Below are 25,781 nucleotides of genomic sequence, written 5' to 3' on the forward strand. Positions count from 1 at the left end.
TTGATTCAGTAAATTTAATGACAAAATATTTTTCCAATGAGGGGAAAAAACATAAAATGAAATCAAAAGGATGTGTATGATTACAATAACTATTGTTACCATAGCAGTCTGAGGGGAATCATTTCTAAACTTTCCTTTTCACTTTGGGCCCTGCAAAGTATATTTCTAATATAATCTTCATTAAATCCCTGATGAGTTCAGTCTTATCATAGCTTTACCTCCTGCTCTGTGCGTTCAGACTCCAATGTCACAACAATACAGACAATATAATTCACTGAAACAAACCAAAAACAAGCCATAGAGTAGCCTCGGTGTCTGATCACAGACAGGCAATATAACCACAATGGAGTCTTGGGAACAGAGGTGAGGCACGTGGTTACTGAGAAGAGTTGAGGTTCAAGGTGGACCTCAGTTCCTTTTGGCAGTTGTGTAGAGGGAAATAAAGAGGTTGATGTCAGCAATATCAAATGGTGGAGTGTTAGTACAAACAGCCCCATCTTAAGTTAATCTTAAATCTCAACTTTGAAATTATGCAGTCCCTCTTTGAACACTGTGGCATACTGTAGGTCGCAGTAACATTCAGAGCATGTTTGAATGTCCATGTGGTTGTGCCTCTAAAACTAGTCTGCCTCTGGACTCCATTCCAACTCCATCTATCAGTGTGGTGAAACATCAGGGTTCATCTCCAGCTGGACTAACAAACTACATAAGCTTGTTCTTACATGTCTGCTATACAAGTGTGTAAAGTGGTAAGATGACCTGTCGCAGGCATATCAGAGGTCTACCCAGTGAACCAGGCCTAAATAACTAGGCTCATGATATGTCGTAAAGAACTCAAGATAGACAAACAAGACAGGCCAAGCAGACTCTCTCCAATGCACAGTGTCTGGTGGTTGTGGGTTTGAGATGGCCACAATGGTAACATCCTTCATAATCAAAACTCAGCCTTAATTATGGTGGTAGAAATAAATAAACATCTATAGTAAATTGTATTTATAGTTCTAAACAAAATGATTACCTTCAAAGGCATGCTCACATTTTCAGGTTAGCTTCTTTCTTTCTGAATTTAGTTAGACCCTTTCAGGGTCAAGTGATGGGCTTGAGAGATTCATCCAACCACTGTTGTATGTGGCACAATCTTGGGCTACTTCTATCTTGTAAATCTGTGGGGCAGACAGCTCTCTTGTACCAGGCATTACAGAGTGCTGGAGCTAGCGTGTAGAAGAGTTTGGTTTGGTTTTATGCTTTGCCCCCTCCCAAAAAAAACACCCATTATAAACAATTACACCCAAACAGGGGGAAAAGGGAACATGACCTCACTTTTTCCTTGTAAAGCTAATACAAATGAGTGAGGAAGAGAGGGGGGGGAGAGGGGCATTCTTCGTACAACAGCGTAATTTCTCCGCAGGCACTCGTTCAGCTTCCCGCTCAGAAAGAGCTCGTAGGGGGCGTGGTCAACCTCTTCCCAATGTACACCCTAAGAGGGGAGAGAGGGAGAGAGCAGTTACACCCCGAGTCATTAACTAGTAGGCTGATAAGCGATAGATGGAGTTGGAGTGTCCCTGTCGTGTCATCTGTGCTGTCATAAAGTGTGTGTTAAGGGTGTGGTGCAGCAGGTGTCCATCCATCCCAGCAGCAGCTGCTCTACTATCTAGACCCAGACATAAACAGGGCTCGAGCATTGCAGCTGCCAACTGTCTGCTGCCACCACACGCCATCTGCTGGTTTATACAGAAATATGCATGGAAGTGTGTGTGTGTGTGTGTGCATAATATAGTGGCTAATCATTTTCTGTACATGCAGTTCTGTTCCAGGGATATCTGATTCCCAGTAAACAAAACAGTCCTCTCAATGTTCCTTACTACATTCTATATTGGATCTGATTGGTGTTTTCTTCTAATTGTATGTAAACAACTGTAAACAGAAGGAAATGTAAAGCTGTTCAGGAGATTCCATTTGGGAATTGTCGGTCTACATTAATCTGTGAAGGAAGTGTTTACTTAGCCAGCTAATGGCTAAATATTGGAAAATGTTATTCTCCTGGCAGACCCACTGATGGGTTGAAACAAGCATTCCGTAATGTCTTCACTTCCGTAATGTCTTCACCGTAAAGTGCTTTTTCACTTCCATATAAAAAAAAGTGCCATTATCACATTTATAACACAAATGATTGCCTAGCTGAGGTTAATGGCAAAATAGTGTCCTAGGTTTGTTCTTACCCCAGCCCCAGGACCAGGATGTGTGACAGTAGCAGCGAGGGGATGAACACTTTGAGGAACTCTGCAGAGAAGACACCTCCGTTCTTCATCGCCCCGGTCTTTCTCATGCTGAGTGTATCTGAACGCCGGGGGTGGCGGAAATGAAACTCCCTACAGGCATGGACACATTATGGTTATCATACAGTAACGTCAACATCTTCCTCATCAACATTGTCCTACAGGAGGTTGGTGGCGCCCTAATTGGGGAGGATGGGCACATGGTAATGGCTGGAGCGGAATGGTATCAAATACATCAAACACATGGTTTCCATGTGTTTAATGCCGTTCCACTTGCACCGTTCCAGACATTATTATGAGCAGTCCTCCCCTCAGCAGCCTCCTGTGGATGCATTACAGTATTATTAATCTTCTCCTTATCATTTGGAAATATTCAGCCATAAGTAGTATTACTGTATGCACAAAAACTCTAGGATTTACCTAGAAGACCAGATACACTAAGACTTGTATGCGGACGACACCATTTTGTATACATCTGGCCCTTCATTGGACACTGTGTTAACAAACCTCCAAACGAGCTTCAACGCCATACAACACTCCTTCCGTAGCCTCCAACTGCTCTTAAACACTAGTAAAACTAAATGCATGCTCTTCAACCGAACGCTGCTTGCACCCGCACACCCGACTAGAATCACTACTCTCGGCGGGTCTGACCTAGAGTATGTGGACAACTACAAATACCTAGGTGTCTGGTTAGACTGTAAACTCTCCTTCCAGACTCACATTAAGCATCTCCAATCAAAAGTTACATCTAGAACCGGCTTCCTATTTCGCAACAAAGCCTCCTTCACTCATGCTGCCAAACATGCCCTAGTAAAACTGACTATCCTACCGATCCTTGACTTCGGCGATGTCATTTACAAAATAGCCTCCAACACTACTCAGCAAATTGGATGTAGTCTATCACAGTGCCATCCGTTTTGGCACCAAAGCCCCATATACTACCCACCATTGTGACCTGTACGCTCTTGTTGGCTGGCCCTCACTACATATTCGTCGCCAAACCCACTGGCTCCAGGTCATCTATAAATCACTGCTAGGCAAATCCCTGTCTTATCTTAGCTCACTGGTCACCATAGCAACGCCCACCCGTAGTCTGCGCTCCAGCAGGTATATCTCACTGGTCATCCCCAAAGCCAACACCTCCTTTGGCCGCCATTCCTTCCAGTTCTCTGCTGCCAATGACTGGAACGAACTGCAAAAATCTCTGAAGCTGGAGACTCTTATATCCCTCACTAACTTTAGGCGTCAGTTGTCAGAGCAGCTTACCGATCACTGCACCTGTACACAGCCCATCTGTAATTAGCCCATCCAACTACCTCATCCCCATATTGTTATTTTGCTAATATGCACCCCAGTATCTCTATTTGCACATCATCTTTTGCACATCTATCATTCCAGTGTTAATACGAAATGTTAACTATTTTGCACTATGGCCTATTTATTGCCATACCTCCATAATTTACTACATTCACACACACTGTATATATATTTTCTGTTGTATTTTTGACTTTATGTTTTGTTTACCCCATATGTAACTCTGTGTTGTTGTTTTTATCGCACTGCTTTGCTTTATCTTGGCCAGGTCGCAGTTGTAAATGAGAACTTGTTCTCAACTGGCTTACCTGGTTAAATAAAGGTGAAATAAAAAATAGAAAAATAAAAATGGGACTGTGTACATCACTCACTTAGGAGGAATGTTCTCGGGCCGACTTGACCAGTCTGCTACCCAGTCTGAGTCCTTCATGAGGATATCCATGTCCCTCTCCTTCTCCAGGGTATCCTCCTCTGACTGCAAGGGACACATGCTGCGCATTAGGACACCAATTTCAGTACAGACAAGAGGGGGAGCCACTGAGACAATATGGCTGACCGCCCATACAATACAGACCATGCAATAAACCCTGTGTGTGAGGCTGCCATGGTTACAGGCACAGAGAGTCAGTTGTCAACATCTCCATTCAGCAACAGAAAAATGTGGCTTTGCCATGTCATCCACTGACAGAGGTCGTGTGTGTGTGTAACTATAAAGGAACCTGAAGCTGAGGCTACTGCCGTGTCCATAGATTCAAACCCACTGGGTTAGTGTTTCCTGCCGCCATCACCATTGTAACAAAGGCTATGGTTGTCATTCACAAGAGACTGAGGGAAGCAGCAGGTTATATTGCCATGGAAACATACGTGACGTAGGTAGCTCAGGCACACTGAGTAATAACTCTTACTTGGCAGTCTCTTCTGCTGCTCACGTCCACATCAAAGATGATCTGTCCATCATGATCATCCTCCTGGGGACTATGAGGCCGGGGAGGACTGTGGGGAGGATCAAATAACAAAATAAAAACAGTTACAGCCAATCACTGCACTCCAAGTCTTCTCTCCCTTGGTGCATAAGAATGTACACTTGTATGCAGTAATCAGGTTGAAGATTTGGGGTGTGCTCAAATTCCCAATGCATTAATCAAGAGACCATGCCTTTGTTGGCTAAATATGCATGCGAATCATGCCTCTATTATGATTTCACTTTGCCTTTCAGCCTGCAACCTCAAAGTGGAAGGATGAGTGTGTCTGTGAACTCTACCGTTAGTAGGCTGTTATAGAAACACTCCTGGTAAACATTCTCAGGTGACTCATTGACAGCTGACTGACTCAGTTGACTGTGAAATCAGATAAGCCTGTGTTTATGGCAGGCAACCTCATGGCTCAGAGGGAAGGGAAAGCAGATGTATGAGGGGATTTAAATCCAGTGAGTGACCTCACCCTGTGCACACACAGGTGATGAAGATGTTGTTTACTATTGTAAACGGAATCTATTTACAGCGCCATAACAGCATACAGTACTATACCAATTCAGAGATTAAATCTACATTCATTTTGGGCTAGTATGTGACCTCAGTGAATTGAAGAGTTACAGGTGATACTTAAAAAAAAAAAAAAAAATTAATATATATCTGTACCTAGTTTTTCAAGGCCAAGCTGAACTGTATTCATTGTAATACCCCTACCTGTCACAGGAAGAGTTGCTGCGGCTTGACTCATGCTGTGCGTCCAGTAGAATCCTTTCCATGTCTCCGTTATGGATGGAGGATGAGGAGGGCACATGCTCTAGGCCCCCCACCATTGCCTCCACCTCCACCTGAGGCAGGGGGAGCAGACCCGGAGCCTGGCCCACGGTGGATGGAGACTGGGACAACCCCGCCGCAGCTGCGGCCGCAGCTCTGTTCATCTCCAACTCCACCCAGGACCCTGCAGGACACACACATACAGTAGAGTTGAAGTCGGAAGTTCACATACACCTTAGCCAAATACATTTAAAACGCAGTTTTTCACAATTCCTGACATTTAATCCTAGTAAAAATTCCCTGTCTTAGGTCAGTTAGGATCACCACTTTATTTTAAGAATGTGAAATGTCAGAATAATAGTAGAGCGAATGATTTACTTCAGCTTTTATTTCATTCATCACATTCCCAGTGGGTCAGAAGTTTACATACACTCAATTAGTATTTGGTAGCATTGCCTTTAAATTGTTTAACTTGGGTCAAACATTTCGGGTAGCCTTCCACAAGCTTCCCACAATAAGTTAGGTGAATTTTGGCCCATTCCTCCTGACAGAGCTGGTGTAACTGAGTCAGGTTTGTAGGCCTCCTTGCTCGCACATGCTTTTTCAGTTCTGCCCACAAATTTTCTATAGGCTTGAGGTCAGGGCTTTGTGATGGCCACTCCAATACCTTGACTGTTGTCCTTAAGCCATTTTGCCACAACTTGTGCTTGGGGTCATTGTCCATTTGGAAGATCCATTTGCGACCAAGCTTTAACTTCCTGACTGATGTCTTGAGATGTTGCTTCAATATATCTGCACAATTTTCCTTTCTCATGATGCCATCTATTTTGTGAAGTGCACCAGTCCCTCCTGCAGCAAAGCACCCCTACAGCATGATGCTGCCACCCCCGTGCTTCACGGTTGGGATGGTGTTCTTCGGCTTGCAAGCCACCCCCTTTTTCCTCCAAACATAACAATGGTCATTATGGACAAACAGATCTATTTTTGTTTAATCAGACCAGAGGAAATTTCTCCAAAAAGTACGATCTTTGTCCCCATGTGCAGTTGCAAACCGTAGTCTGGCTTTTTTATGGCGGTTTTGGAGCAGTGGCCTCTTCCTTGCTGAGCGGCCTTTCAGGTTATGTCGATATATGACTTGTTTTACTGTGGATATAGATACTTTTGTCCCTGTTTCCTCCAGCATCTTCACAAGGTCCTTTGCTGTTGTTCTGGGATTGATCTGCACTGTTCGCACCGAAGTACGTTCATCTCTAGGAGACAGAAAGTGTCTCCTTCCTGAGCGGTATGATGGCTGCATGGTCTGATGGTGTTTATACTTGCGTACTATTGTTTGTACAGATGAACGTGGTACCTTCAGGCATTTTGAAATGTCTTCCTAGGATGAACCAGACTTGTGGAGGTCTACCATTTATAGTTCTTGGCTGATTTCTTTTGATTTTCCCATGATGTCAAGCAAAGAGGCACTGAGTTTGAAGGTAGGCCTTGAAATGCATCCACAGGTACACCTCCAATTGACTCAAGTGATGTCAATTAGCCTATCAGAAGCTTCTAAAGCCATGACATCATTTTCTAGAATTTTCAAAGCTGTTTAAAAGGCACAGTCATTTTAGTGTATGTAAACTTCTGACCCAGTGGAATTGTGATACAGTGAATTATAAGTGAAATAATATTTTATTACTTGTGTCATGCACAAAGTTGCCAAAACCATAGTTTGTTAACAAGAAATTTGTGGAGTGGTTGAAAAACGAGTTTTAATGACTCCAACCTAAGTGTATGTAAACTTCCGACTTCAACTGTACATGACATTGGTCACATTTGTCAGTTGGGATACTTTGCAAATCTATCAAACTTCACAACTTATTACCATTTATATCTACATGATTACTTTCCATGTTTTTGTATATCTTGTTGGTGTTAAGTATGTTTTCTGTAAAAATGTTTTGCAGACCATGGTAAATTGTGCCTCTATGCTGAACTAATAGCCTAATGATTAAAAAACATCCTTCAAAAGATATTATACCTAGAATGATATGATGAGGGGGATCAAGAAACAGACAGTCAGAGAGACTGGCAGAGGCACACAACCAGTAAGTTTAAAGGCCCAGTGCAGTCAAAAGCTTTATTATCCTGTGTTTTACATATATTTTATGTATATTTCCAAGTTGGAATAATACAGTGAAAATTATGATAATGCCCTTTAAGTGTAAGAGCTGTTTCAAAAGACCGCCTGAAATTTCTGTCTGTTTAGGTGGGATGGAGTTTTGCCCTGCCTGGTGACATCACCAGGCGATATAGACTACATGGCCAAAAGTATGTGGGCACCTGCTTGTCGAACATCTCATTCCAAAATCATGGGCATTAATATGGAGTTGGTCCCCCCTTTGCTGCTATAACAGCCGCCACTCTTCTGTGAAGGCTTTCCACTAGATGTTGGAACATTTCTGCGGAGACTTGCTTCCATTCAGCCACAAGAGCATTAGTGAGGTCAGGCACAGATGTTGGGCGATTAGGCCTGACTCGCAGTCGGTGTTCCAATTCATCCCAAAGGTGTTCGATGGGGTTGAGGTCAGGGATCTGTGCAGGCCAGTCAAGTTCTTCCACACTGATCTCGACAAACCATTTCTGTATGGACCTCGCTTTGTGCACGGGGGCATTGTCATGCTGAACAGGAAAGGGCCTTCCCCAAACTGTTGCCACAAAGTTGGAAGCACAGAATCATCTAGAATGTAGCGTTAAGATTTCCCTTCACTGGAACTAAGGGGCCTAGCCCGAACCATGAAAAACAGCCCCATCATTATTTCTCCTCCACCAAACTTTACTGTTGGCACTATGCATTGGGGCAGGAAGCATTCTCCTGTCATCCGCCAAACCCAGATGGTGAAGTATGATTCATCACTCCAGAGAACGTGTTTCCACTGCTCCAGAGTCCAATGGCGGCGAGCTTTACACCAATCCAGCCAACGCTAGGCATTGCGTATAGTGATCTTAGACTTGTGTGCGACTGCTCGGCCATGGAAACCTATTCATTAAGCTCCCGATGAACAGTTATTGTGCTGACGTTGCTTCCAGAGTCAGTTTGGAACTCAGTAGTGAGTGCTGCAACTGAGGACAGACGGTTTTTACACGCTATGCGCTTCAGCACTCAGTGTTCCCTTTCTGTGAGCTTGTGTGGCCTACCACTTTGCGGCTGAGCCATTGTTGATCCTAGACGTTTCCACTTCACAATAACAGCACTTACAGTTGACCGGGGCATCTCTAGCAGGGTAGAAATTTGACGAACTGACTTGTAGGAAAGGTGGCATCCTATGACGGTGTCACGTTGAAAGTCACTGAGCTCTTCAGTGTGGGCCATTCTACTGCCAATGTTTGTCTATGGAGATTGCATGGCTATGTGCTCGATTTCATACGGGTGTGGCTGAAATAGCTGCATCCACTCATTTGAAGGATGTCGACATACACTACATGGCCAAAAGTAAGTTAATAGTCTAGTCTAGCTGCAACCAAATGGCTGTGGTAGCCAGCTAGCTAGCTACTTGCTATTAGCCACCGTTAGCGTCTTCACCATTGTCCGTGGCATGCACTACCCACCAGTCAGCACTATCTCTAGCCTGGACAATTTGTTGGCCAGTCTGCACAGCGTGCTATCGACCCAGAGCATATCGGATTTTCTGCCGGAATCACTGGACATTAGCGCCGGATCATCGCAACTAGCTAGCTGCAACCGAATGGCTGTTGTCGTTGGCTAATTACCATTGCCCCTTAGCAAGCACCAGTTAGCCTTGAACTAGCCTCGAGCCAGGCCCATCTCCCGGCTATCTACCTCTCTGTCAACCGGACGGGACCTCCTAGTGTTGACACGGAGCCCCGCCGATCCATCACAACTGGTCTGCCGACGAAATCATCTGATGTGGTTTCAATAGGCTTCCCGTTACGATGTCGACCACGAAGATCCATCTGCTAGCCCCGGCCCGCTAGCACACACAAGCCGTGGCCTCTTGCTCGCCAGTGCTGTAGCAGCCCCCGAACTACCTCCGAACTCTCCTATTGCTGTTTACAGGACCTTATGATAACTCAGCTAAACAGCTGATGCCTGCTGGACTGTTCCTTTATACGGTACCGCATCCAGTTTATGTTTAGACTCAACCCAAACTTTGTCGCCATTACCAGCTGTTGTCTTAGCTCTCTCGAATAACACCTGTGATTGCTTTATGCCTCTCTCCCATGTCAATATGCCTTGCTTATTGCTGTTTTGGTTATTTCTTATTGTACTATTTCACTGTAGAGCCCCCAGCCCAGCTCAACCTGCCTTAGATAGCTTCTTTGTCCCACACCCCATACACACGGAGACCGACTCAATCGGTGCCTCCAGTGATGCTCTCTCTTTCATCGTTACCCAACGCTTAGGTTTACCTCCACTTTACTCATATCCTTGTCTGTACATAATGCCCTGAATCTATTCTACAACGCCCGGAAATCTGACCCTTTTTTCTCTGTACCCAACGCACTAGAAGACCAGTTCTTAAAGCCTTTAGCCGTATCCTTATTCTACTCCTCTTCTGTTCCTCTGGTGATGTAGAGGTTAACCCAGGCCCTGTAGCCCCCAGTATCACTCCTACTCCCCAGGCGTTATCATTTGTTAACTTCTGTAACCGTAAAAGCCTTTGTTTCTTGCACGTTAACATCAGAAGCCTCCTCCCTAAGTTTCAGTTATTTGCTGCGTTAGCACACTCCGCCAACCCTGATGTTCTAGCAGTGTCTGAATCCTGGCTTAGGAAGGCCACCAAAAATTCAGAAATGTCCATCCCCAACTACAACATTTTCCATCTCGATAGAACTGCCAAAGGGGGTGGGGTTGCAATCTACTGTAGAGATAGCCTGCAAAGCTCTATCATACTATCCAGGTCTGTGCCCAAACAGTTTGAGCTTCTACTTCTAAAAATCCACCTTTCCAGAAATAAGTCTCTCACTGTTGCCGCTTGCTACAGACCCCCCTCAGCCCCAAGCTGTGCCCTGGACACCATATGTGAACTGATTGCCCCCCATCTATCCTCAGAGTTCGTACTGCTTGGTGACCTAAACTGGGATTTGCTTAACACCCCGGCCATGCCCTCAATCTCACACAAATTATCAATGAACCTACCAGGTACAACCCTAAATCTGTAAACATGGGCACCCTCATAGATATCATCCTGACAAATTTACCCTCTAAATACACCTCCGCTGTCTTCAACCAGGATCTCAGCGATCACTGCCTTATTACCTGCGTCCGTAATGGGTCCGCGGTCAAACGACCACCCCTCATCACTGTCAAACGCTCCCTAAAACACTTTAGTGAGCAGGCCTTTCTAATTTACCTGGCCCGGGTATCCTGGATGGATATTGACCTCATTCCGTCAGTAGAGGATGCCTGGCTGTTCTTTAAAAGTGCTTTCCTCTCCATCTTAAATAAGCATGCCCCATTCAAAAAAATCAGAACTAAAAACAGATATAGCCCCTGGTTCCCCTCAGACTTGACTGCCCTTGACCTGCACAAAAACATCCTGTGGCGTACTGCATTAGCATCGAACAGCCCCCGCGATATGCAACTTTTCAGGGAAGTCAGGAACCAATATACACAATCAGTTAGGAAAGCAAAGGCTAGCTTTTTCAAACAGAAATGTGCATACTGTAGCACTAATTCCAAAAAGTTTTGGGACACTGTAAAGTCAATGCAACTCGTTTTCAGGTTACATATCCCTCCCATTAAGCTCGTCCAATTAGGCCCCTCACTCAGACTACTTCCAGACAGTCCTAGCAAAGTTCTTGCTTGAGAAATTGGTCCTTGCTAAGAAGCTAATTTTGTTTATTTTTTACCATTTAAATTGAAAACAATCACAGTAAGGTACTTGTTACCCAGAAATGATTTCACATCGAGATAAAAATGGCTGCATTGGACCTTTAACCCTCCCTAAGCCAGTGGGTCTGTTACTTGTCTCTATTTACTGCATGGTGATAGGGCTGTGAATACCTCTTTGTGCTGTTAGTTTACAGCACCTGCTGTGATATACAAGCCATGGCCTACCCTGGCTGATCCACGCTACTATGTGAGCCCAGGCAGGGACTCGCTACAGGGGAGACTGCCAATCACAGCTAGGATACAAACTCTAGGGAGTCACACTGACACTGGAGAGACATCCAGTCTCTTTCTCTCTCTGGTTTTCCATCTTAAATGTCTCTCATACTCCCAGAAATTAGGAAGCTAGACCTCACAAGCAGAGCACATGATCTCATAGCAGAGAGAGTAAACACACTGGTCATGTGACAGTCAGCCTAGTTGACTTAGTCTTTCAGTCAGTTTCACTGGCCAGGCATCGAATGACAGCAGCCCGCATCCCCTGCCCGATGTCTGACTCAGCACCCAGGATTACACAGTGGCCTCAGCAAAGCCACTGTCGACAGCCCATTGTCCGTGCTCCATGGCCTAAACAAGGTTGCCATGACGCAAGTGGTGAGCCGAACATTCTGGCTGCTCCTTGCTCTGCTGTGGAGCTGTTATCAGCTGTTGTATGGAAACATACATCCTGGTTCTTCTTACCATAAAATATATAGCCTAACCAATGGCTCCAAAGACTCACATAATCACCAAAGAAGAGTAAGGTAAACGGAATATACCCATTGTGTGGATGGGAGTGCGATATCCTATTAGACACAATGACATTGCAGTGGATAGAAAGCTTTACCCAATTCTGAGAATTACACAGCAAAAATGAGTATCCACTTATTTATAGGCAGAGTGAGTAAGCTGTCTCTAACAATAACAAACCTTGTTCCCTCCCTGGCTCTCACTGCAACCTGCACGTAACTGACACGACATGTACGCTCAAACTTCTGAATGAAAGGCCTCTGATTCTCACCCTCACTTTCCTACTCCACCCTAGTGTGTCCTGAAAAACGTTCTGCACTTTCCACGTCACGGTGTCCATAAATAGCGCAGCATGCAAACCCACTCAGTTCAGGGCCATACCCACCAGCCCCCATAAAGGGAGGTCAACACAGCACTGACTGTACTTACTCTAGAGGCATTGTATGTGTGACACTGATAAACACGCCTTTTGCACCCCTTGCTATTCACGCACAGGAGGTCTTTAATATAAATCCCTCAGTCCATTCCAGGCTGAGCACATACTCCATCAATATTTGCTAACAGGACATATCCATATAGACACAGTCATAACGACAAACAAAGTTGAGTAGAAGGCTCTGACAAAGGAAGATCACAATGCAATGTTAAAGGGCAATTCCACCACTTTTCAACCTCATTTTCCTTATCTCCAGCACAATATCAGCGTCTACATGTGAAAATGACGCATTTCTAGAAAAAAATATAAAGTTAAATAGTTCTATCCGATGACATCAAAACAAAACTTTTTTTAAACAGTAATTTTAAAAAACAGAGTTCAGCGCAGAAATTAACTACAATGACCAAAATAAAACACAAAAAAATAAAATGAAAAAGTATGTTTGAATGACACGGAGGGAGAACGCTGTTACATCAAATGCCTGTTTGCCAGAGGCTGATGCCGCGCAGGTGCTTGTACGCGCGCGCACACACACTCTCTCACTCTCACACACACACAAAATGTATATATAAACACAGCAAAAAAAAGGAACATCCCTTTTTCAGGACCCGGTCTTTCAATGATAATTCGTAAACATCCAAATAACGTCACAGATCTTCATTGTAAAGGGTTTAAACACCGTTTCCCATGTTTGTTCAATGAACCATGAACAATTAAATGAACATGCACCTGTGGAACGGTCGTTAAGACTAACAGCTAGCTAGTATGCTAACTATTCTAGCTAACTAACTGGCTGAATAAGTTGACGACGGACTCGCTCAAGCTGTCGGGACTTACCCACAACGTTAGACACGGACACGAATGATCTGCTTGGCGTGTTGACACACTGGTGGTTTGTTGTGGCCGAGTATTGGTGCTAAACCGTGTTGCTGGAGGCCGGCATGCTAGTTGGCTGTGGCGTCATATGACTAGGTGCCCTGGACGGTTTTCACAGAAGAATACTGTACCAAGTTAGCTAGCTGAATAAACTAAGTTAGTCTATTCCTAGAAAACATTGAACCGCTGTAGTTTACAACAATTATAGTTTCTGAGGTGGAAGTTGGGAGAGTTATATTTGGGTGTTTCAGTGAAACGTAAGTGAGGGAGGCCCCGCTCTCTCGCTTTCCCAGATGTTTTGTTCATTTCATTCCGATCTCCTTTGCATTATTGTAGCCATTTTCTGTAGCCTGTCAACTATGCCTCTGTCTATCCCTGTTCTCTCCTCTCCGGACAGGCTATACAAACGCCTTACACCGCGTGGCTGCTGCCTCTCTAACCTGGTGGTCCCTGCACGCACGACCCACGTGGAGTTCCAGGTCTCCGGCAGCCTCTGGAACTGCCGTTCTGCGGCCAACAAGGCAGAGTTCATCTCAGCCTATGCTACCCTCCTGCTGAATCCTCCTCCCCCTCCCCCCCTCCTCCCTCTCTGTGGATGACTTCGTCAACCATTTTGAAAAGAAGGTTGACGACATCCGATCCTCGTTTGTTAAGTCAAATGACACTGCTGGTCCTACTCACACTGCCCTGCCCTGTGCTTTGACTTCTTTCTCCCCTCTCTCTCCAGATGAAATCTTGCGACTTGTGACGGCCGGCCGCCCAACAACCTGCCCGCTTGACCCTATCCCCTCCTCTCTTCTCCAGACCATCTCCGGTGACCTTCTCCCTTACCTCACCTCGCTCATCAACTCATCCTTGACCGCTGGCTATGTCCCTTCCATCTTCAAGAGAGCGAGAGTTGCACCCCTTCTCAAAAAACCAACACTCGATCCCTCTGATGTCAACAACTACAGACCAGTATCCCTTCTTTCTTTTCTCTCCAAAACTCTTGAGCGTGCCGTCTTTAGCCAACTCTCTTGCTATCTCTCTCAGAATGACCTTCTTGATCCATACCAGTCAGGTTTCAAGACTGGTCATTCAACTGAGACTGTTCTTCTCTGTGTCACGGAGGCTCTCCGCACTGCTAAAGCTAACTCTCTCCCCTCTGCTCTTGTCCTTCTAGACCTGTCTGCTGCCTTTGATACTGTGAACCATCAGATCCTCCTCTCCACCCTCTCCGAGTTGGGCATCTCCGGCGCGGCTCATTCTTGGATTGCGTCCTACCTGACCGGTCGCTCCTACCAAGTGGCGTGGCGAGAATCTGTCTCCGCACCACGTGCTCTCACCACTGGTGTCCCCCAGGGCTCAGTTCTAGGCCCTCTCCTATTCTCGCTATACACCAAGTCACTTGGCTCTGTCATATCCTCACATGGCCTCTCCTATCATTGCTACGCAGACGACACACACCTAATCTTCTCCTTTCCCCCTTCTGATAACCAGGTGGCGAATCGCATCTCTGCATGTCTGGCAGACATATCAGTGTGGATGACGGATCACCACCTCAAGCTGAACCTCTGCAAGACGGAGCTGCTCTTCCTCCCGGGGAAGGATTGCCCGTTCCATGATCTCGCCTTCACGGTTGACAACTCCGTTGTGTCCTCCTCCCAGAGTGCGAAGAGCCTTGGCGTGACCCTTGACAACACCCTGTCGTTCTCCGCTAACATCAAGGCGGTGACCCGATCCTGTAGGTTAATGCTCTACAACATTCGGAGAGTACGACCCTGCCTTACACAGGAAGCGGCACAGGTCCTAATCCAGGCACTTGTCATCTCCCGTCTGGATTACTGCAACTCGCTGTTGGCTGGGCTCCCTGCCTGTGCCATTAAACCCCTACAACTCATCCAGAATGCCGCAGCCCGTCTGGTGTTCAACCTTCCCAAGTTCTCTCACGTCACCCCGCTCCTCCGCACACTCCACTGGCTTCCACTTGAAGCTCGCCATCTACTACAAGACCATGGTGCTTGCCTACGGAGCTGTGAGGGGAACGGCACCTCTGTACCTTCAGGCTCTGATCAGACCCTACACCCAAACGAGGGCATTGCGTTCATCCACCTCTGGCCTGCTGGCCCCCCTACCTCTGCGGAAACACAGTTCCCGCTCAGCCCAGTCAAAACTGTCCGCTGCTCTGGCACCCCAATGGTGGAACAAGCTCCCTCACGACGCCAGGACAGCGGAGTCACTCACCACCTTCCGGAGACACTTGAAACCCCACCTCTTTAAGGAATACCTGGGGTAGGATAAAGTAATCCTTCTACCCCCCCTTACCCCACCACAAAGAAAAAAAAAATAAAAGAAAAATAAAATAACATATTGTAAAGTGGTTATCCCACTGGCTATAAGGTGAATGCACCAATTTGTAAGTCGCTCTGGATAAGAGCGTCTGCTAAATGACGTAAATGTAAATGTAAAATGGAAACAGCTTACAGAGGGTAGGCAATTAAGGTCACAGTTATGAAAACTTAGGACACTAAAGAGGCCTCTACTGACTCTGAAAAACACCAAAAGAAAGATGCCCAGGGTCCCTGCTCATCTGCGTGAACGTGCCTTAGGCATGCTACAAGGAGGCATGAGGACTGCAGATGTGGCCAGGGCAATAAATTGCAATGAGAACCAGTTTCATCATGGCGCTTGATGGTTTTTGCGACTGCACTTGAATAAACTTTCAAAGTTCTTGAAATTTTCCGCATTCACTGACCTTCATGTCTTAAAGTAATGATGGACTGCCATTTCCCTTTGCTTATTTGAGCTGTTCTGAGACAGGACGGACAGCTGATCGTCCTCGCAGTGGCAGACCACGTGTAACAACACCTGCACAGGATCGGTACATCCGAATATCACACCTGCGGGACAGGTACAGGATGGCAACAACAACTACCCGAGTTACACCAGGAACACACAATCCCTCCATCAGTGCTCAGACTGTCCGTAATAGGCTGATAGAGGCTGGACTGAGGGCTTGTAAGGCAGGTCCTCACCAGACATCACAGGCAACAACGTCGCCTACGGGCACAAACCCATCGTCGCTGGACCAAACAGGACTGGCAAAAAGTGCTCTTCACTGACCAGTCGCGGTTTTGTCTCACCAGGGGTGATGGTCGGATTTGCGTTTATCGTCAAAGGAATGAGCGTTACACCGAGACCTGTACTCTGGAGCGGGATTGATTTGGAGGTGGAGGGTCCATCATGGTCTGGGGCGGTGTGTCACAGCATCATCGGACTGAGCTTGTTGTCATTGCAGCCAATCTCAATGCTGTGTGTTACAGGGAAGATATCCTCCTCCCTCATGTGGTACCCTTCCTGCAGGCTCATCCTGATATGACCCTCCAGCATGACAATGCCACCAGCCATACTGCTCGTTCTGTGCGTGATTTCCTGCAAGACAGGAATGTCAGTGTTCTGCCATGGCCAGCGAAGAGCCCGGATCTCAATCCCATTGAGCACGTCTGGGACCTGTTGGATCGGAGGGTGAGGGCTAGGGCCATTCCCCCCAGAAATGTCTTGGAACTTGCAGGTGCCTTGGTGGAAGAGTGGGGTAACATCTCACAGCAAGAACAGGCAAATCTGGTACAGTCCATGAGGAGGAGATGCACTGCAGTACTTAATGCAGCTGGTGGCCACACCAGATACTGACAGTTACTTTTGATTTTGACCACCCCTTTGTTTAGGGACACATTATTCAATTTCTGTTAGTCATAGGTCTGTGGAACTTGTTCAGTTTATGTCTCAGTTGTTGAATCTTGTTCTGTTCATACAAATATTTACACATGTTAAGTTTGCTGAAAATAAACGCAGTTGACAGTGAGAGGACGTTTCTTTTTTTTGCTGAGTTTATAAATACATACATACACACACACACACACACACACACACACACACACACACACACACGTAAATAGTGCCGCACATGCACTCAAACGCATATAGTTGGCCTTGCTGTTTAGATTTTTGTTGTCCTTGATGTCTATTGTTTCTTGCATTGTTGTTTTCTTTTGTTTTTCCTCTTTCTCTTGTTCTTTTTGTTGGTGAATGTTTTTGTTGGGTTGGAGGGGGACGGACTGAGGGGCAGCTCTCGGGAGAACTGTGAGGGATCTTGGATGGCTGGTGGCCTGGCAGTTGGGAGCTTTTTTTGTTTGTTTGTCATTTTAGCAGACGCTCTTATCCAGAACGACTTACAGTTAGTGAGTGCATACATTTTCATTTGTCTTGGTGGGATATCTGTCGATGCTTGACCCTGGTTGCTCCTGTGGGTCGCTCTGGATGGGAGTGTCTGCTAGATGACTGAATGTATTGTAAATGTTGAGCGGCTTCACTGCATGTTTTAAAATTCAATAAATAAAATACAAATGGCCATAATCCATAGAGCCTGTATTTTCCGGCTTGGACAGAGACGGATCAGAGAGTAAGAGGCGAAGTGAGATGTTTCAAAATCTGTCCAAAATAAGCCCAAAACGTTTCTATGGGCTTACCTTGGACGTGATAGCGTTGACATCATCCACGTATTCCTATGGAAAACTCTCGATGGCTCATGAAGCCGGAAGTATTTGAATTTGAAGCATGCCATTTTGCTGAATTGGGCTGAATGGCACAACAAAAAAACATGGTGAAAGTGGGCATAACTAGCGAAGGATCATGGTCGATGTAGTCGTTTTCATCCTGCCTGAGAGTTAACCTTGAGGGATACTTTGGTGTTTTGGCAATGAGGCCCTTTATCTACTTCCCCAGAGTCAGATGAACTTGTGGATGCCATTTTTATGTGTCCAGTATGAAGGAGGTTAGAAGTAGTTTCACAAGCCAATGCTAACTAGCATTACACAGACTTCCAGTCACTGCGCTAACGCTAGTTAGAAATTATGCTAGCGCTAGTTTGCAACTTCCTTCAAACTGCACACAGAGACATAAAAATGGTAACCACAAGTTCATCTGACTCGGGGGAAGTAGATAAAGGTAGCGATTTGTAGCGACTTAATTCACTACTACATGATTCCATATGTGTTATTTCATAGTTTTGATGTCTTCACTATTATTCTACAATGTAGAAAATAGTAAATAATAAAGAAAACCCCTTGAATGAGTAGGTGTTCTAAAACTTTTGACCGGTATTGTACCTCATCTACTTTGAAGAACGGAAGTTACGAATGTAACTATGGTTCTACGAATACCTGGAAGACCGTCAGTATGGTTGAAATTATGGATTATATCCCTCGAGCTCTGCGCAGGTCGAGTAATAAAAACAATAAAGTCACGGCGGCGACGTGACAGCGAGGGAGGACATGCCCCCGCGGTTCACATAAAACCATACGTTAGACCACACATTGTCTCAGAGAATCTTCTCGCCAAAAGATTCAGAGTGACAGGAAAGTACTGACCGTCTTCCAGGTATTAGTAGAATCATAGTTACATTCGTAACTTCTGTTCTACTTCATACCTTTCAGACCGTCAGTACGGTTGAAAGTATGGATGACTCATACCAACAAGGTCGTGAGAAATAGCACTACTAACCTCTGATTAATGTGCCAGTGCCACTGGAAGAATGGCAGACCTCATGGTGTGGCAGGATACGACGTTAACCTTGTAAAATCTCGAGAACGTGCATGGCGACGACCAGGTAGCAGTTGCGCATATCTCATTCTGGGGGATGCCTCTCAGCGCAGTCCAGGATGTGGCGACACTTCTGCTTGAGTGACATATCACACCTTCTGGGACAGGGAGCCCTACACCCTTGTAGGCCTGAGTGATGACATCCACAACCCATTGTAAAAGCCTCTGCGAGGCCTTTTGACTTCCCACCGAAGCACAGAAACAGCTGGTCTGACTTCCTGTAGTGCTCTGAGGCTTGTATATAGCGTTTGAGGGAATGGACTGGACACAGGAGATTTGCTCGCCCCTCCTCCGCATTCTGGAAAGGTGGGCGGCAGTAGGCCGCCAGTTCGATGGCTTGATTGATGTGAAGGGGTGATAAAACCTTAGGCAAAAAGGCTGGATTGGGCCATAAGGTCACACCTAGGTCGTCTGCCTTCCATCATAGGCAGAAAGGACTCAGAGAGCGCGGAGGTCATTCACACGTTCCGCTAATGAAATAGCTAAGTGTAAAGTATTTTTCAGAGATAACAATTTTATGTCCGGCTCCTCCATATGCTCGAAGGGAGGTTTCGTCAAAGCCTCCAATACTAGCGGCGGATCCAAGGATGCCGCACGCAGGGCCCTGGGGGGATGCAGCCGGCAGACACCTTGTAAGAATTGGCAGATGAGGTAGTGGGCACCTGACCATTTTCCATCGATGCGTAAATGGTTAGCCGATATGGCAGAGGCATACACCTTCAAGGTAGAGGCAGAGACCTGACTCCAATAGTTTCTGAAGGAAGCTCAGTGTAACAGGTACAGAGCAGGACACCGGTTCCCCCGCCCTGGTAGAGCACCATTCGGTAAACAGCCTACATCATCCTGGTCGATGGGGCTCTGGCGTTCTGTAACGTCTCAATAATAGCAGGATCACAGCCGATCAGTAGAGGATCCGTCTCTTCAGAGGCCACACCCATAGCTGTAGTTGGTCTGGGCTGGGATGCCATCCAACTGTGAGAGCAGGTTCTGTCTGAGGGAGCTGCCATGGTTCTCCCTCCAGAAGACTGAGGAGGGCTGGAAACCAGGGTCTCGCTGGCCATCTGGGGGCTACAAGCAGCAGCCTGTGCTGAGCCCGAGAGACCCTGTGCAGCATTGTTAAGATCAGGGGGGGTCGCAGTTAAAGCATACAGTAGGCCCTCTGGCCATGTGTGGGCTAAGGCGTCCATGCCCAGGGGGCACTTGGACTCTGCCAGAGAGAACCAGAAGGAGTAGTGGGATGTTTGCTCTGAGGTGAACAGGTCCACATGTGCTGTTCCAAACCGCTGCCATATCATCTTCACTACTTGCGGGTGAAGTCTCCATTCCCCCGGGGGCGGTTTCTGTCGTGACAAGAAATCTGCCACCTCGTTCACCTTGCCTGGGAGATGAATGGCTCGTAGGAAGGCCAGATGTGGTAGGGCCCATGTCAGGAGTTGTTGGGCCTCCTGTAGGGATGGTACAGACCTCGTTCCCCCTTGATGGCTGATGTGGAACACTCAATGTATTGTCTGATTGTATCAGGACATGTTTGTGTTTGAGAACCGGCCGAAAGTGATTCAGGGCTAGGTAAACTGTCTGAAGTTCTAGAACGTTGATGTGGTCTTTCCTCCAGCGGGGGCACCACTCTTCCCGTACGGACCTGTGTTGCCACACTGCTCCCCAGCCTGTCAGTGAAGTGTCGGTCGTCACTACTTCCCGCCTTGCCGGAATTGATCCGAGGGGGACACCTGTAGTCAGGTAGGTTCTCTTCCTCCATGGCCGCAGAGTAGAGTAGCACACCCTTGTCACCCGTATTTTGGTGTTTCTGTTCCGCTTGGGGTCCAAGCGGAGCTCGTTGAACCAGACTTGTAGTGGTCTTAAAGAAACCAGGCCTAACGGTGTCACCGCGGAGGCCGCCGCAAGCATGCCCATCAGTTGTTGGAACATTTGTAACTTCACCAACGCATTCAACTGGAATTGTTGCAGAAGAAGAAGAATGCTGTGAGGTGTTATACATGCCCTCATAGTGTGGGTATTCAGAGCCATGCCAATAATGGTGACCTTTTAGCTTGGTGTGAAGTTGCTCTTTTCGTTGTTTACGGTAAGACCCAGTGCGGTGACGTGTGTCAGTGCTGTGCCCTCGGCCGCACACTCGCAAGAGGGGGCACAGATCCCCTGTAGGTGGAGGGAGCTCAGGGCTGCGTTCACACATCTTGTGAAGACGCCTCGGAATGACTCCTCTGACCCATCTTTAGCATTGAGACTGAATGGGTCCAAAACACTGGTTGGCACCTCCTTCACTATGTTGGGCGTGTCATCATCCTGGTCACCCTTTTTCACCGGGGGGATTGGTTTCGTGGGCTTTCCCTCTTTTGGTGGCCCTGGGTGGGTCCTTGCGAACAACGCCGGAAGCTGCTAAGTTATCTGTGAAAACCAGGCCCTCAACTCTGGCTAGCCGCGCTTCCCTAATCTTATCAGGCAGGAGGCGCAGTTAATGGAGGGGTCAGAAAGGGCCTCACGCAGGTGGCCAACGCCTAGGCAGGCAGGGCACAGGTCATGACCATCTTCTACTTGTAGTTCAGCTCCACAAGAGGAGCAGCCATGCATGCCCAGCATCATGGTGATGCGGTGTTCTCACAGCTCAGAATGTGAAGAAATGTTTTTGATAAATATAAAATATTTCTTATGCAATATACTGATTAATCAAATTAACTAATATAATACCAGTGACTATATTCCAACAGCTACCACAATACACAGTAAAGGTAGAGAGCTACAATAATGTGGCGGGAGTTGAACAGCACCCGCAAATAATTTCGGGTGAGCTATGACCACAGGGCTGGAGCAGGAGCAATATCATGTTTAAGCTAACTTTCCGAGAAGAAATAAGAGACAGTGCATGGTCTGACATACGGTGTATGACTGTTGTTATTATTACTTTTAAATAATAAAGTCATCAAATAAAAACTAAGTAATATATGTAACAGTGTTGCTTCCGTCCCTCTCCTCGCCCCTACCTGGGCTTGAACCAGGGACCCTCTGCACACATTGACAACAGTCACCCTCGAAGCACCGTTACCCGTCGCTCCACAAAAGCCACGGCCCTTGCAGAGCAAGGGAAACAACTACTTCAATGTCTCAGAGCGAGTGACGTCACCGATTGAAATGCTACTAGCGCGCACCGCTAACTAGCTAGCCATTTCACACCGGTTACACTCACCCCGCTTTTGACCTCCTCCTTTTCCGCAGCAACCAGTGATCCGGGTCACGGCACCAATGTAACAGTGTTGCTTCCGTCCCTTTCCTCGCCCGTACCTGGGCTCGAACCAGGGACCCTCTGCACACATCGACAACAGTCACCCTCGAAGCACCGTTAACCGTCGCTCCACAAAAGCCGCAGCCCTTGCAGAGCAAGGGAAACAACTACTTCAAGGTCTCAGAGCGAGTGACGTCACCAATTGAAATGCTACTAGCGCGCACCGCTAACTAGCTAGCCATTTCACACCGGTTACATATTCACAACTGAAATATTTGCTTTCATTGTAATTTCCTATTTTTCTATTGATGTCTACCTAATGTGGACCTGACAGAGACAATGGAATATTTGTAATGTTTTGGCAATTGAATGTTCACTATTTTTCACATTGGAATTTCCATGAGTTCATAATGCATTTAATGTACAAAAATAATCGAAATCCATGATTATTTCTTAACAATCGAACTGACCTCAAAACTCACTAATCGCTCAACAATAAATTGTGTTTAAATTGTTGTTAGGGGCTGATAGTGAATACACATATAATAAAGCAAATGACCATATCACCTGGTATGACATATCTCATTAGACTGATCATACTATATTATTATTTTCACAGTAGCAGGCTACCCAGAAGTATCAGGATGCTATATAAAAATTGACAACACTCGAGTGCAGCAGTCCCATGTGGACAGGTGTGTTCAGAGGTGCACGTGTAGTTTTAGAGGCTACTCTTTGCTGGTCTACATTTAAATCCACACAGATTAACTAGGCCAGTTTGCTATGTTTACATCGACGGCAAGTAGCCTAGCTATTACACAATGCACAATTAGCTGACTATGCATTCAATAATGATGGTCCTCTGTAGCTCAATTGGTAGAGCATGGCGCTTGTAACGCCAGGGTAGTGGGTTCGATCCCCGGGACCACCCATACGTAAAAATGTATGCGCACATGACTAAATCGCTTTGGATAAAAGCGTCTGCTAAATGGCATATTATTAATAAAAACACTTAATATATTAAGTAAGTATATTTCGTTAGGTTTTCGTAATACTTCTTTCCTCAAAACTCGGGTATGTGAACTATTACAAACATTTTTAATTTTACGAACATCTGCCCTAAACCCATTTTTTGCTTCTCAGACTTCTTCCATCTTGTCTTGTTGACATTTACTTTATCCCGCCTATTCAGCACCGCGTGCATCAACGATTGGTTTACTGTTGGTCAATCATACGGTTTACACCGCCTCTTAAAATCCCATTGGTCCATGATACTGTCAATACAGAAATAGTACACTGTTCACAATGTAGGCGCATCCACAACCCTTCTCCATGACTACATAGAAAACAAACCCAAAGCTCACTAGATATTGTTTATCCGCTCAAAACCAGATAGTAAAGTATCAAAAGACAATGATTCAAATTACCTGTCAAGTTTTCTAATAAACAATAACAATGACAGTAAAATATAACCAAGCATTTCGACGAAACATACCATTTAGTCCATCGACTCCGTTGTTCTCAACTACAGCAGCAGCTTCATACATCGTGCTTGTTTACAGGGTTGCTTCCATATGACTGTCAATGGACCACGCACACTCCCTCCACACATTCGGACGTGCGCGCAACCGCGTACCAAAACTGCCCTGAGTCGCCTTTACCTTGTTGCAGAGTAGCTACCGCCAGCACAGTTAAAATGTGTTCTGTTAGCTGATCTGGAACCAGTGGTTAGGAGCACTGCAATCTTCCTCGAGCTCTGTGATGACGTCAGATGAGCCCGTTCTTTAGTAACAAAGGCAGGCATAAAGCATAGGCAGACTATCATTACGTAACGTGTTGGAAATGGATCACAATCCCCCCGTCCCGTTGTTATTATACCTGTGGCACCACATCGTGAGAAAATAACAGGAATAAATTATAACATGGGAGTTCTCCACTTGCACAACTCTGTACAGGCATCTGTATATTTCCGAGACGTGAAAGACAATCGTCATTTGAGAACGTGCACATCGGCACATACCCCAAGATGCCAATGCCATCCCTCAATACTCATACACAGTTGTGTGTAGTAGATCAAAGGATACGCCTATGCATGGGGATATAATTTTGTATTGTGCAATAAGACCCTCAAAACTTACGTTCACTTCACACTTCTCTATTTAACGGTTTGGCACTTGTTTATAAAATAAATAATATCAAGAACTTTATGTACATGGGGCATAAATAGCCAGCACTCCTATTTCCACATGGGTGTGATCAACATAGGGATGTCAACATTGGACTAAACCAGGGCATGAATATGGTCTAATCTGAAGTGGCATAGAGTTTGCCAGCTTGTAATCCTAAAGACCGGAAATGAGTTACCTCTGGTTCGTTCAGCCATTCCTATGGGGGAAATGAATAGGGAAAGAATAAGGTTTTGGGATAAACACTGAAAATAAGGTCTAAAGGTTAACACAGCCTTAGGAGATCTTATATGTTATGTTCTACGAGAATTCATAAAGGTATTATTATGAAGCCTTTATGTGCTTGTTTTGATTACATAAATGCTTCATAATTCACAAGAAGAGACAGTTGATGAAGATCCTCATAGAACAACATATATGATCTCCCAAGCCTGTGTTTACCATAGACCTTATTCTCGGCGTTTATCCAAAAAATAAAAATCCCCATAGGCTTTGGCAGACAAGCCCTGGCAGTTAGTGCCTACAAAAAGACGCCATTACTATTGCTCTCTATTAAATGTAATGACCCGGGCAAAATATATATAAATAGGATTTACTTTATTCCTGTCATTGTCACTAGATTTACAACAGCTGTATTATATTTGTAATTATTGTCAAACATGATTGGAGGCATCATGATTTCAACAGTCAAATTTCACTGGGTGTAGACAAACTGATGAGCAAGATATTAGAGCATGATAATGTGGAGTTCCACTTCACACGATTCAGATTCTTTTTTGAACATTGCCACTTTCATGTCAGTTCTTCGTGAAATGCCCACTTAAAAACGCTACACCCATCTTTCGCATTTCAATATGTAATTTGCTGTATAATATTGGGAGTACTATGACACAGATCAAGTATGACACTGTATAGCACTTGGGAAGACTAACAGGAATGACTGAGGTTTTCCTATAATGAAGTAAAAATCACTAAGCGAGGTATGGGGCAACGTGAAAAGGGGATACTCTCGATAATAAAATAAAAACAAATAGATTTCATTTTACCTTAAAAAGAAAACGACTAAAACGGATGGGACATTTGTTCCATTTATAAATATGACAATTATCATCTCTGAATGGCTCTTTCAAAAACAGACTATCTTTGACAACAAGACAAGACACAGCAACACCACCCTGGTTCCCAGACTCAGTAAAGTCTCTTACAAGCCTTGGCCTGCTTATCCACCCACAACTGCAGTAGTAGCAGTTTTAAGGAGTCCTCACTGAGACAGACAGACTGGTTGTGTATCTAGTAGTGTGTGCAGATACACTAAATATACAAAAGTATGTGGACACCCCTTCAAATGAGTGGATTTATCCATTTCAGCCACACCCGCTGCTGACAGGTGTATAAAAATCAAGCACACAGCGATGCAATTTCCATAGACAAACATTGGCAGTAGAATGGCCTTA

General features: G+C 45.6%; 1 protein-coding gene across 2 annotated transcripts; it reads right to left on the reverse strand.

The window, feature by feature from the left end:
• On the reverse strand, positions 1-23,916 carry bnip3lb (BCL2 interacting protein 3 like b). Of its 2 annotated transcripts, none has more exons than XM_041898209.2 (6): positions 23,637-23,916; positions 5,279-5,519; positions 4,499-4,586; positions 3,965-4,068; positions 2,220-2,369; positions 1-1,477 (listed from the first exon to the last, which is right to left on the reverse strand). In XM_041898209.2, exons 1-6 carry the CDS (start codon positions 23,686-23,688, stop codon positions 1,429-1,431), a joined length of 684 nt encoding a protein of 227 aa, XP_041754143.1. In that variant the 5' UTR covers positions 23,689-23,916; the 3' UTR covers positions 1-1,428. The 2 variants fall into 2 exon arrangements, with proteins under 2 accessions (XP_041754143.1, XP_041754144.1); XM_041898210.2 differs by having other exon boundaries at positions 23,803-23,909.
• Positions 23,917-25,781: the final 1,865 nt, after the last annotated feature.

This window comes from Coregonus clupeaformis, chromosome 15 (assembly GCF_020615455.1).
Source record: "Coregonus clupeaformis isolate EN_2021a chromosome 15, ASM2061545v1, whole genome shotgun sequence".
Taxonomy (NCBI): Eukaryota; Metazoa; Chordata; class Actinopteri; order Salmoniformes; family Salmonidae; genus Coregonus; species Coregonus clupeaformis.

Coding starts and splice junctions, on each gene's coding strand:
- bnip3lb (XM_041898209.2), bottom strand. CDS start 23,688: ATGTATGAAGCTGCTGCTGTAGTTGAGAACAACGGAGTCGATGGACTA. Junction 4,587..5,278: donor AGCAACTCTTCCTGTGACAG/GTAGGGGTATTA, acceptor TCCTCCCCACAG/TCCTCCCCGGCCTCATAGTC. Junction 4,069..4,498: donor GCAGCAGAAGAGACTGCCAA/GTAAGAGTTATT, acceptor TGTCCCTTGCAG/TCAGAGGAGGATACCCTGGA.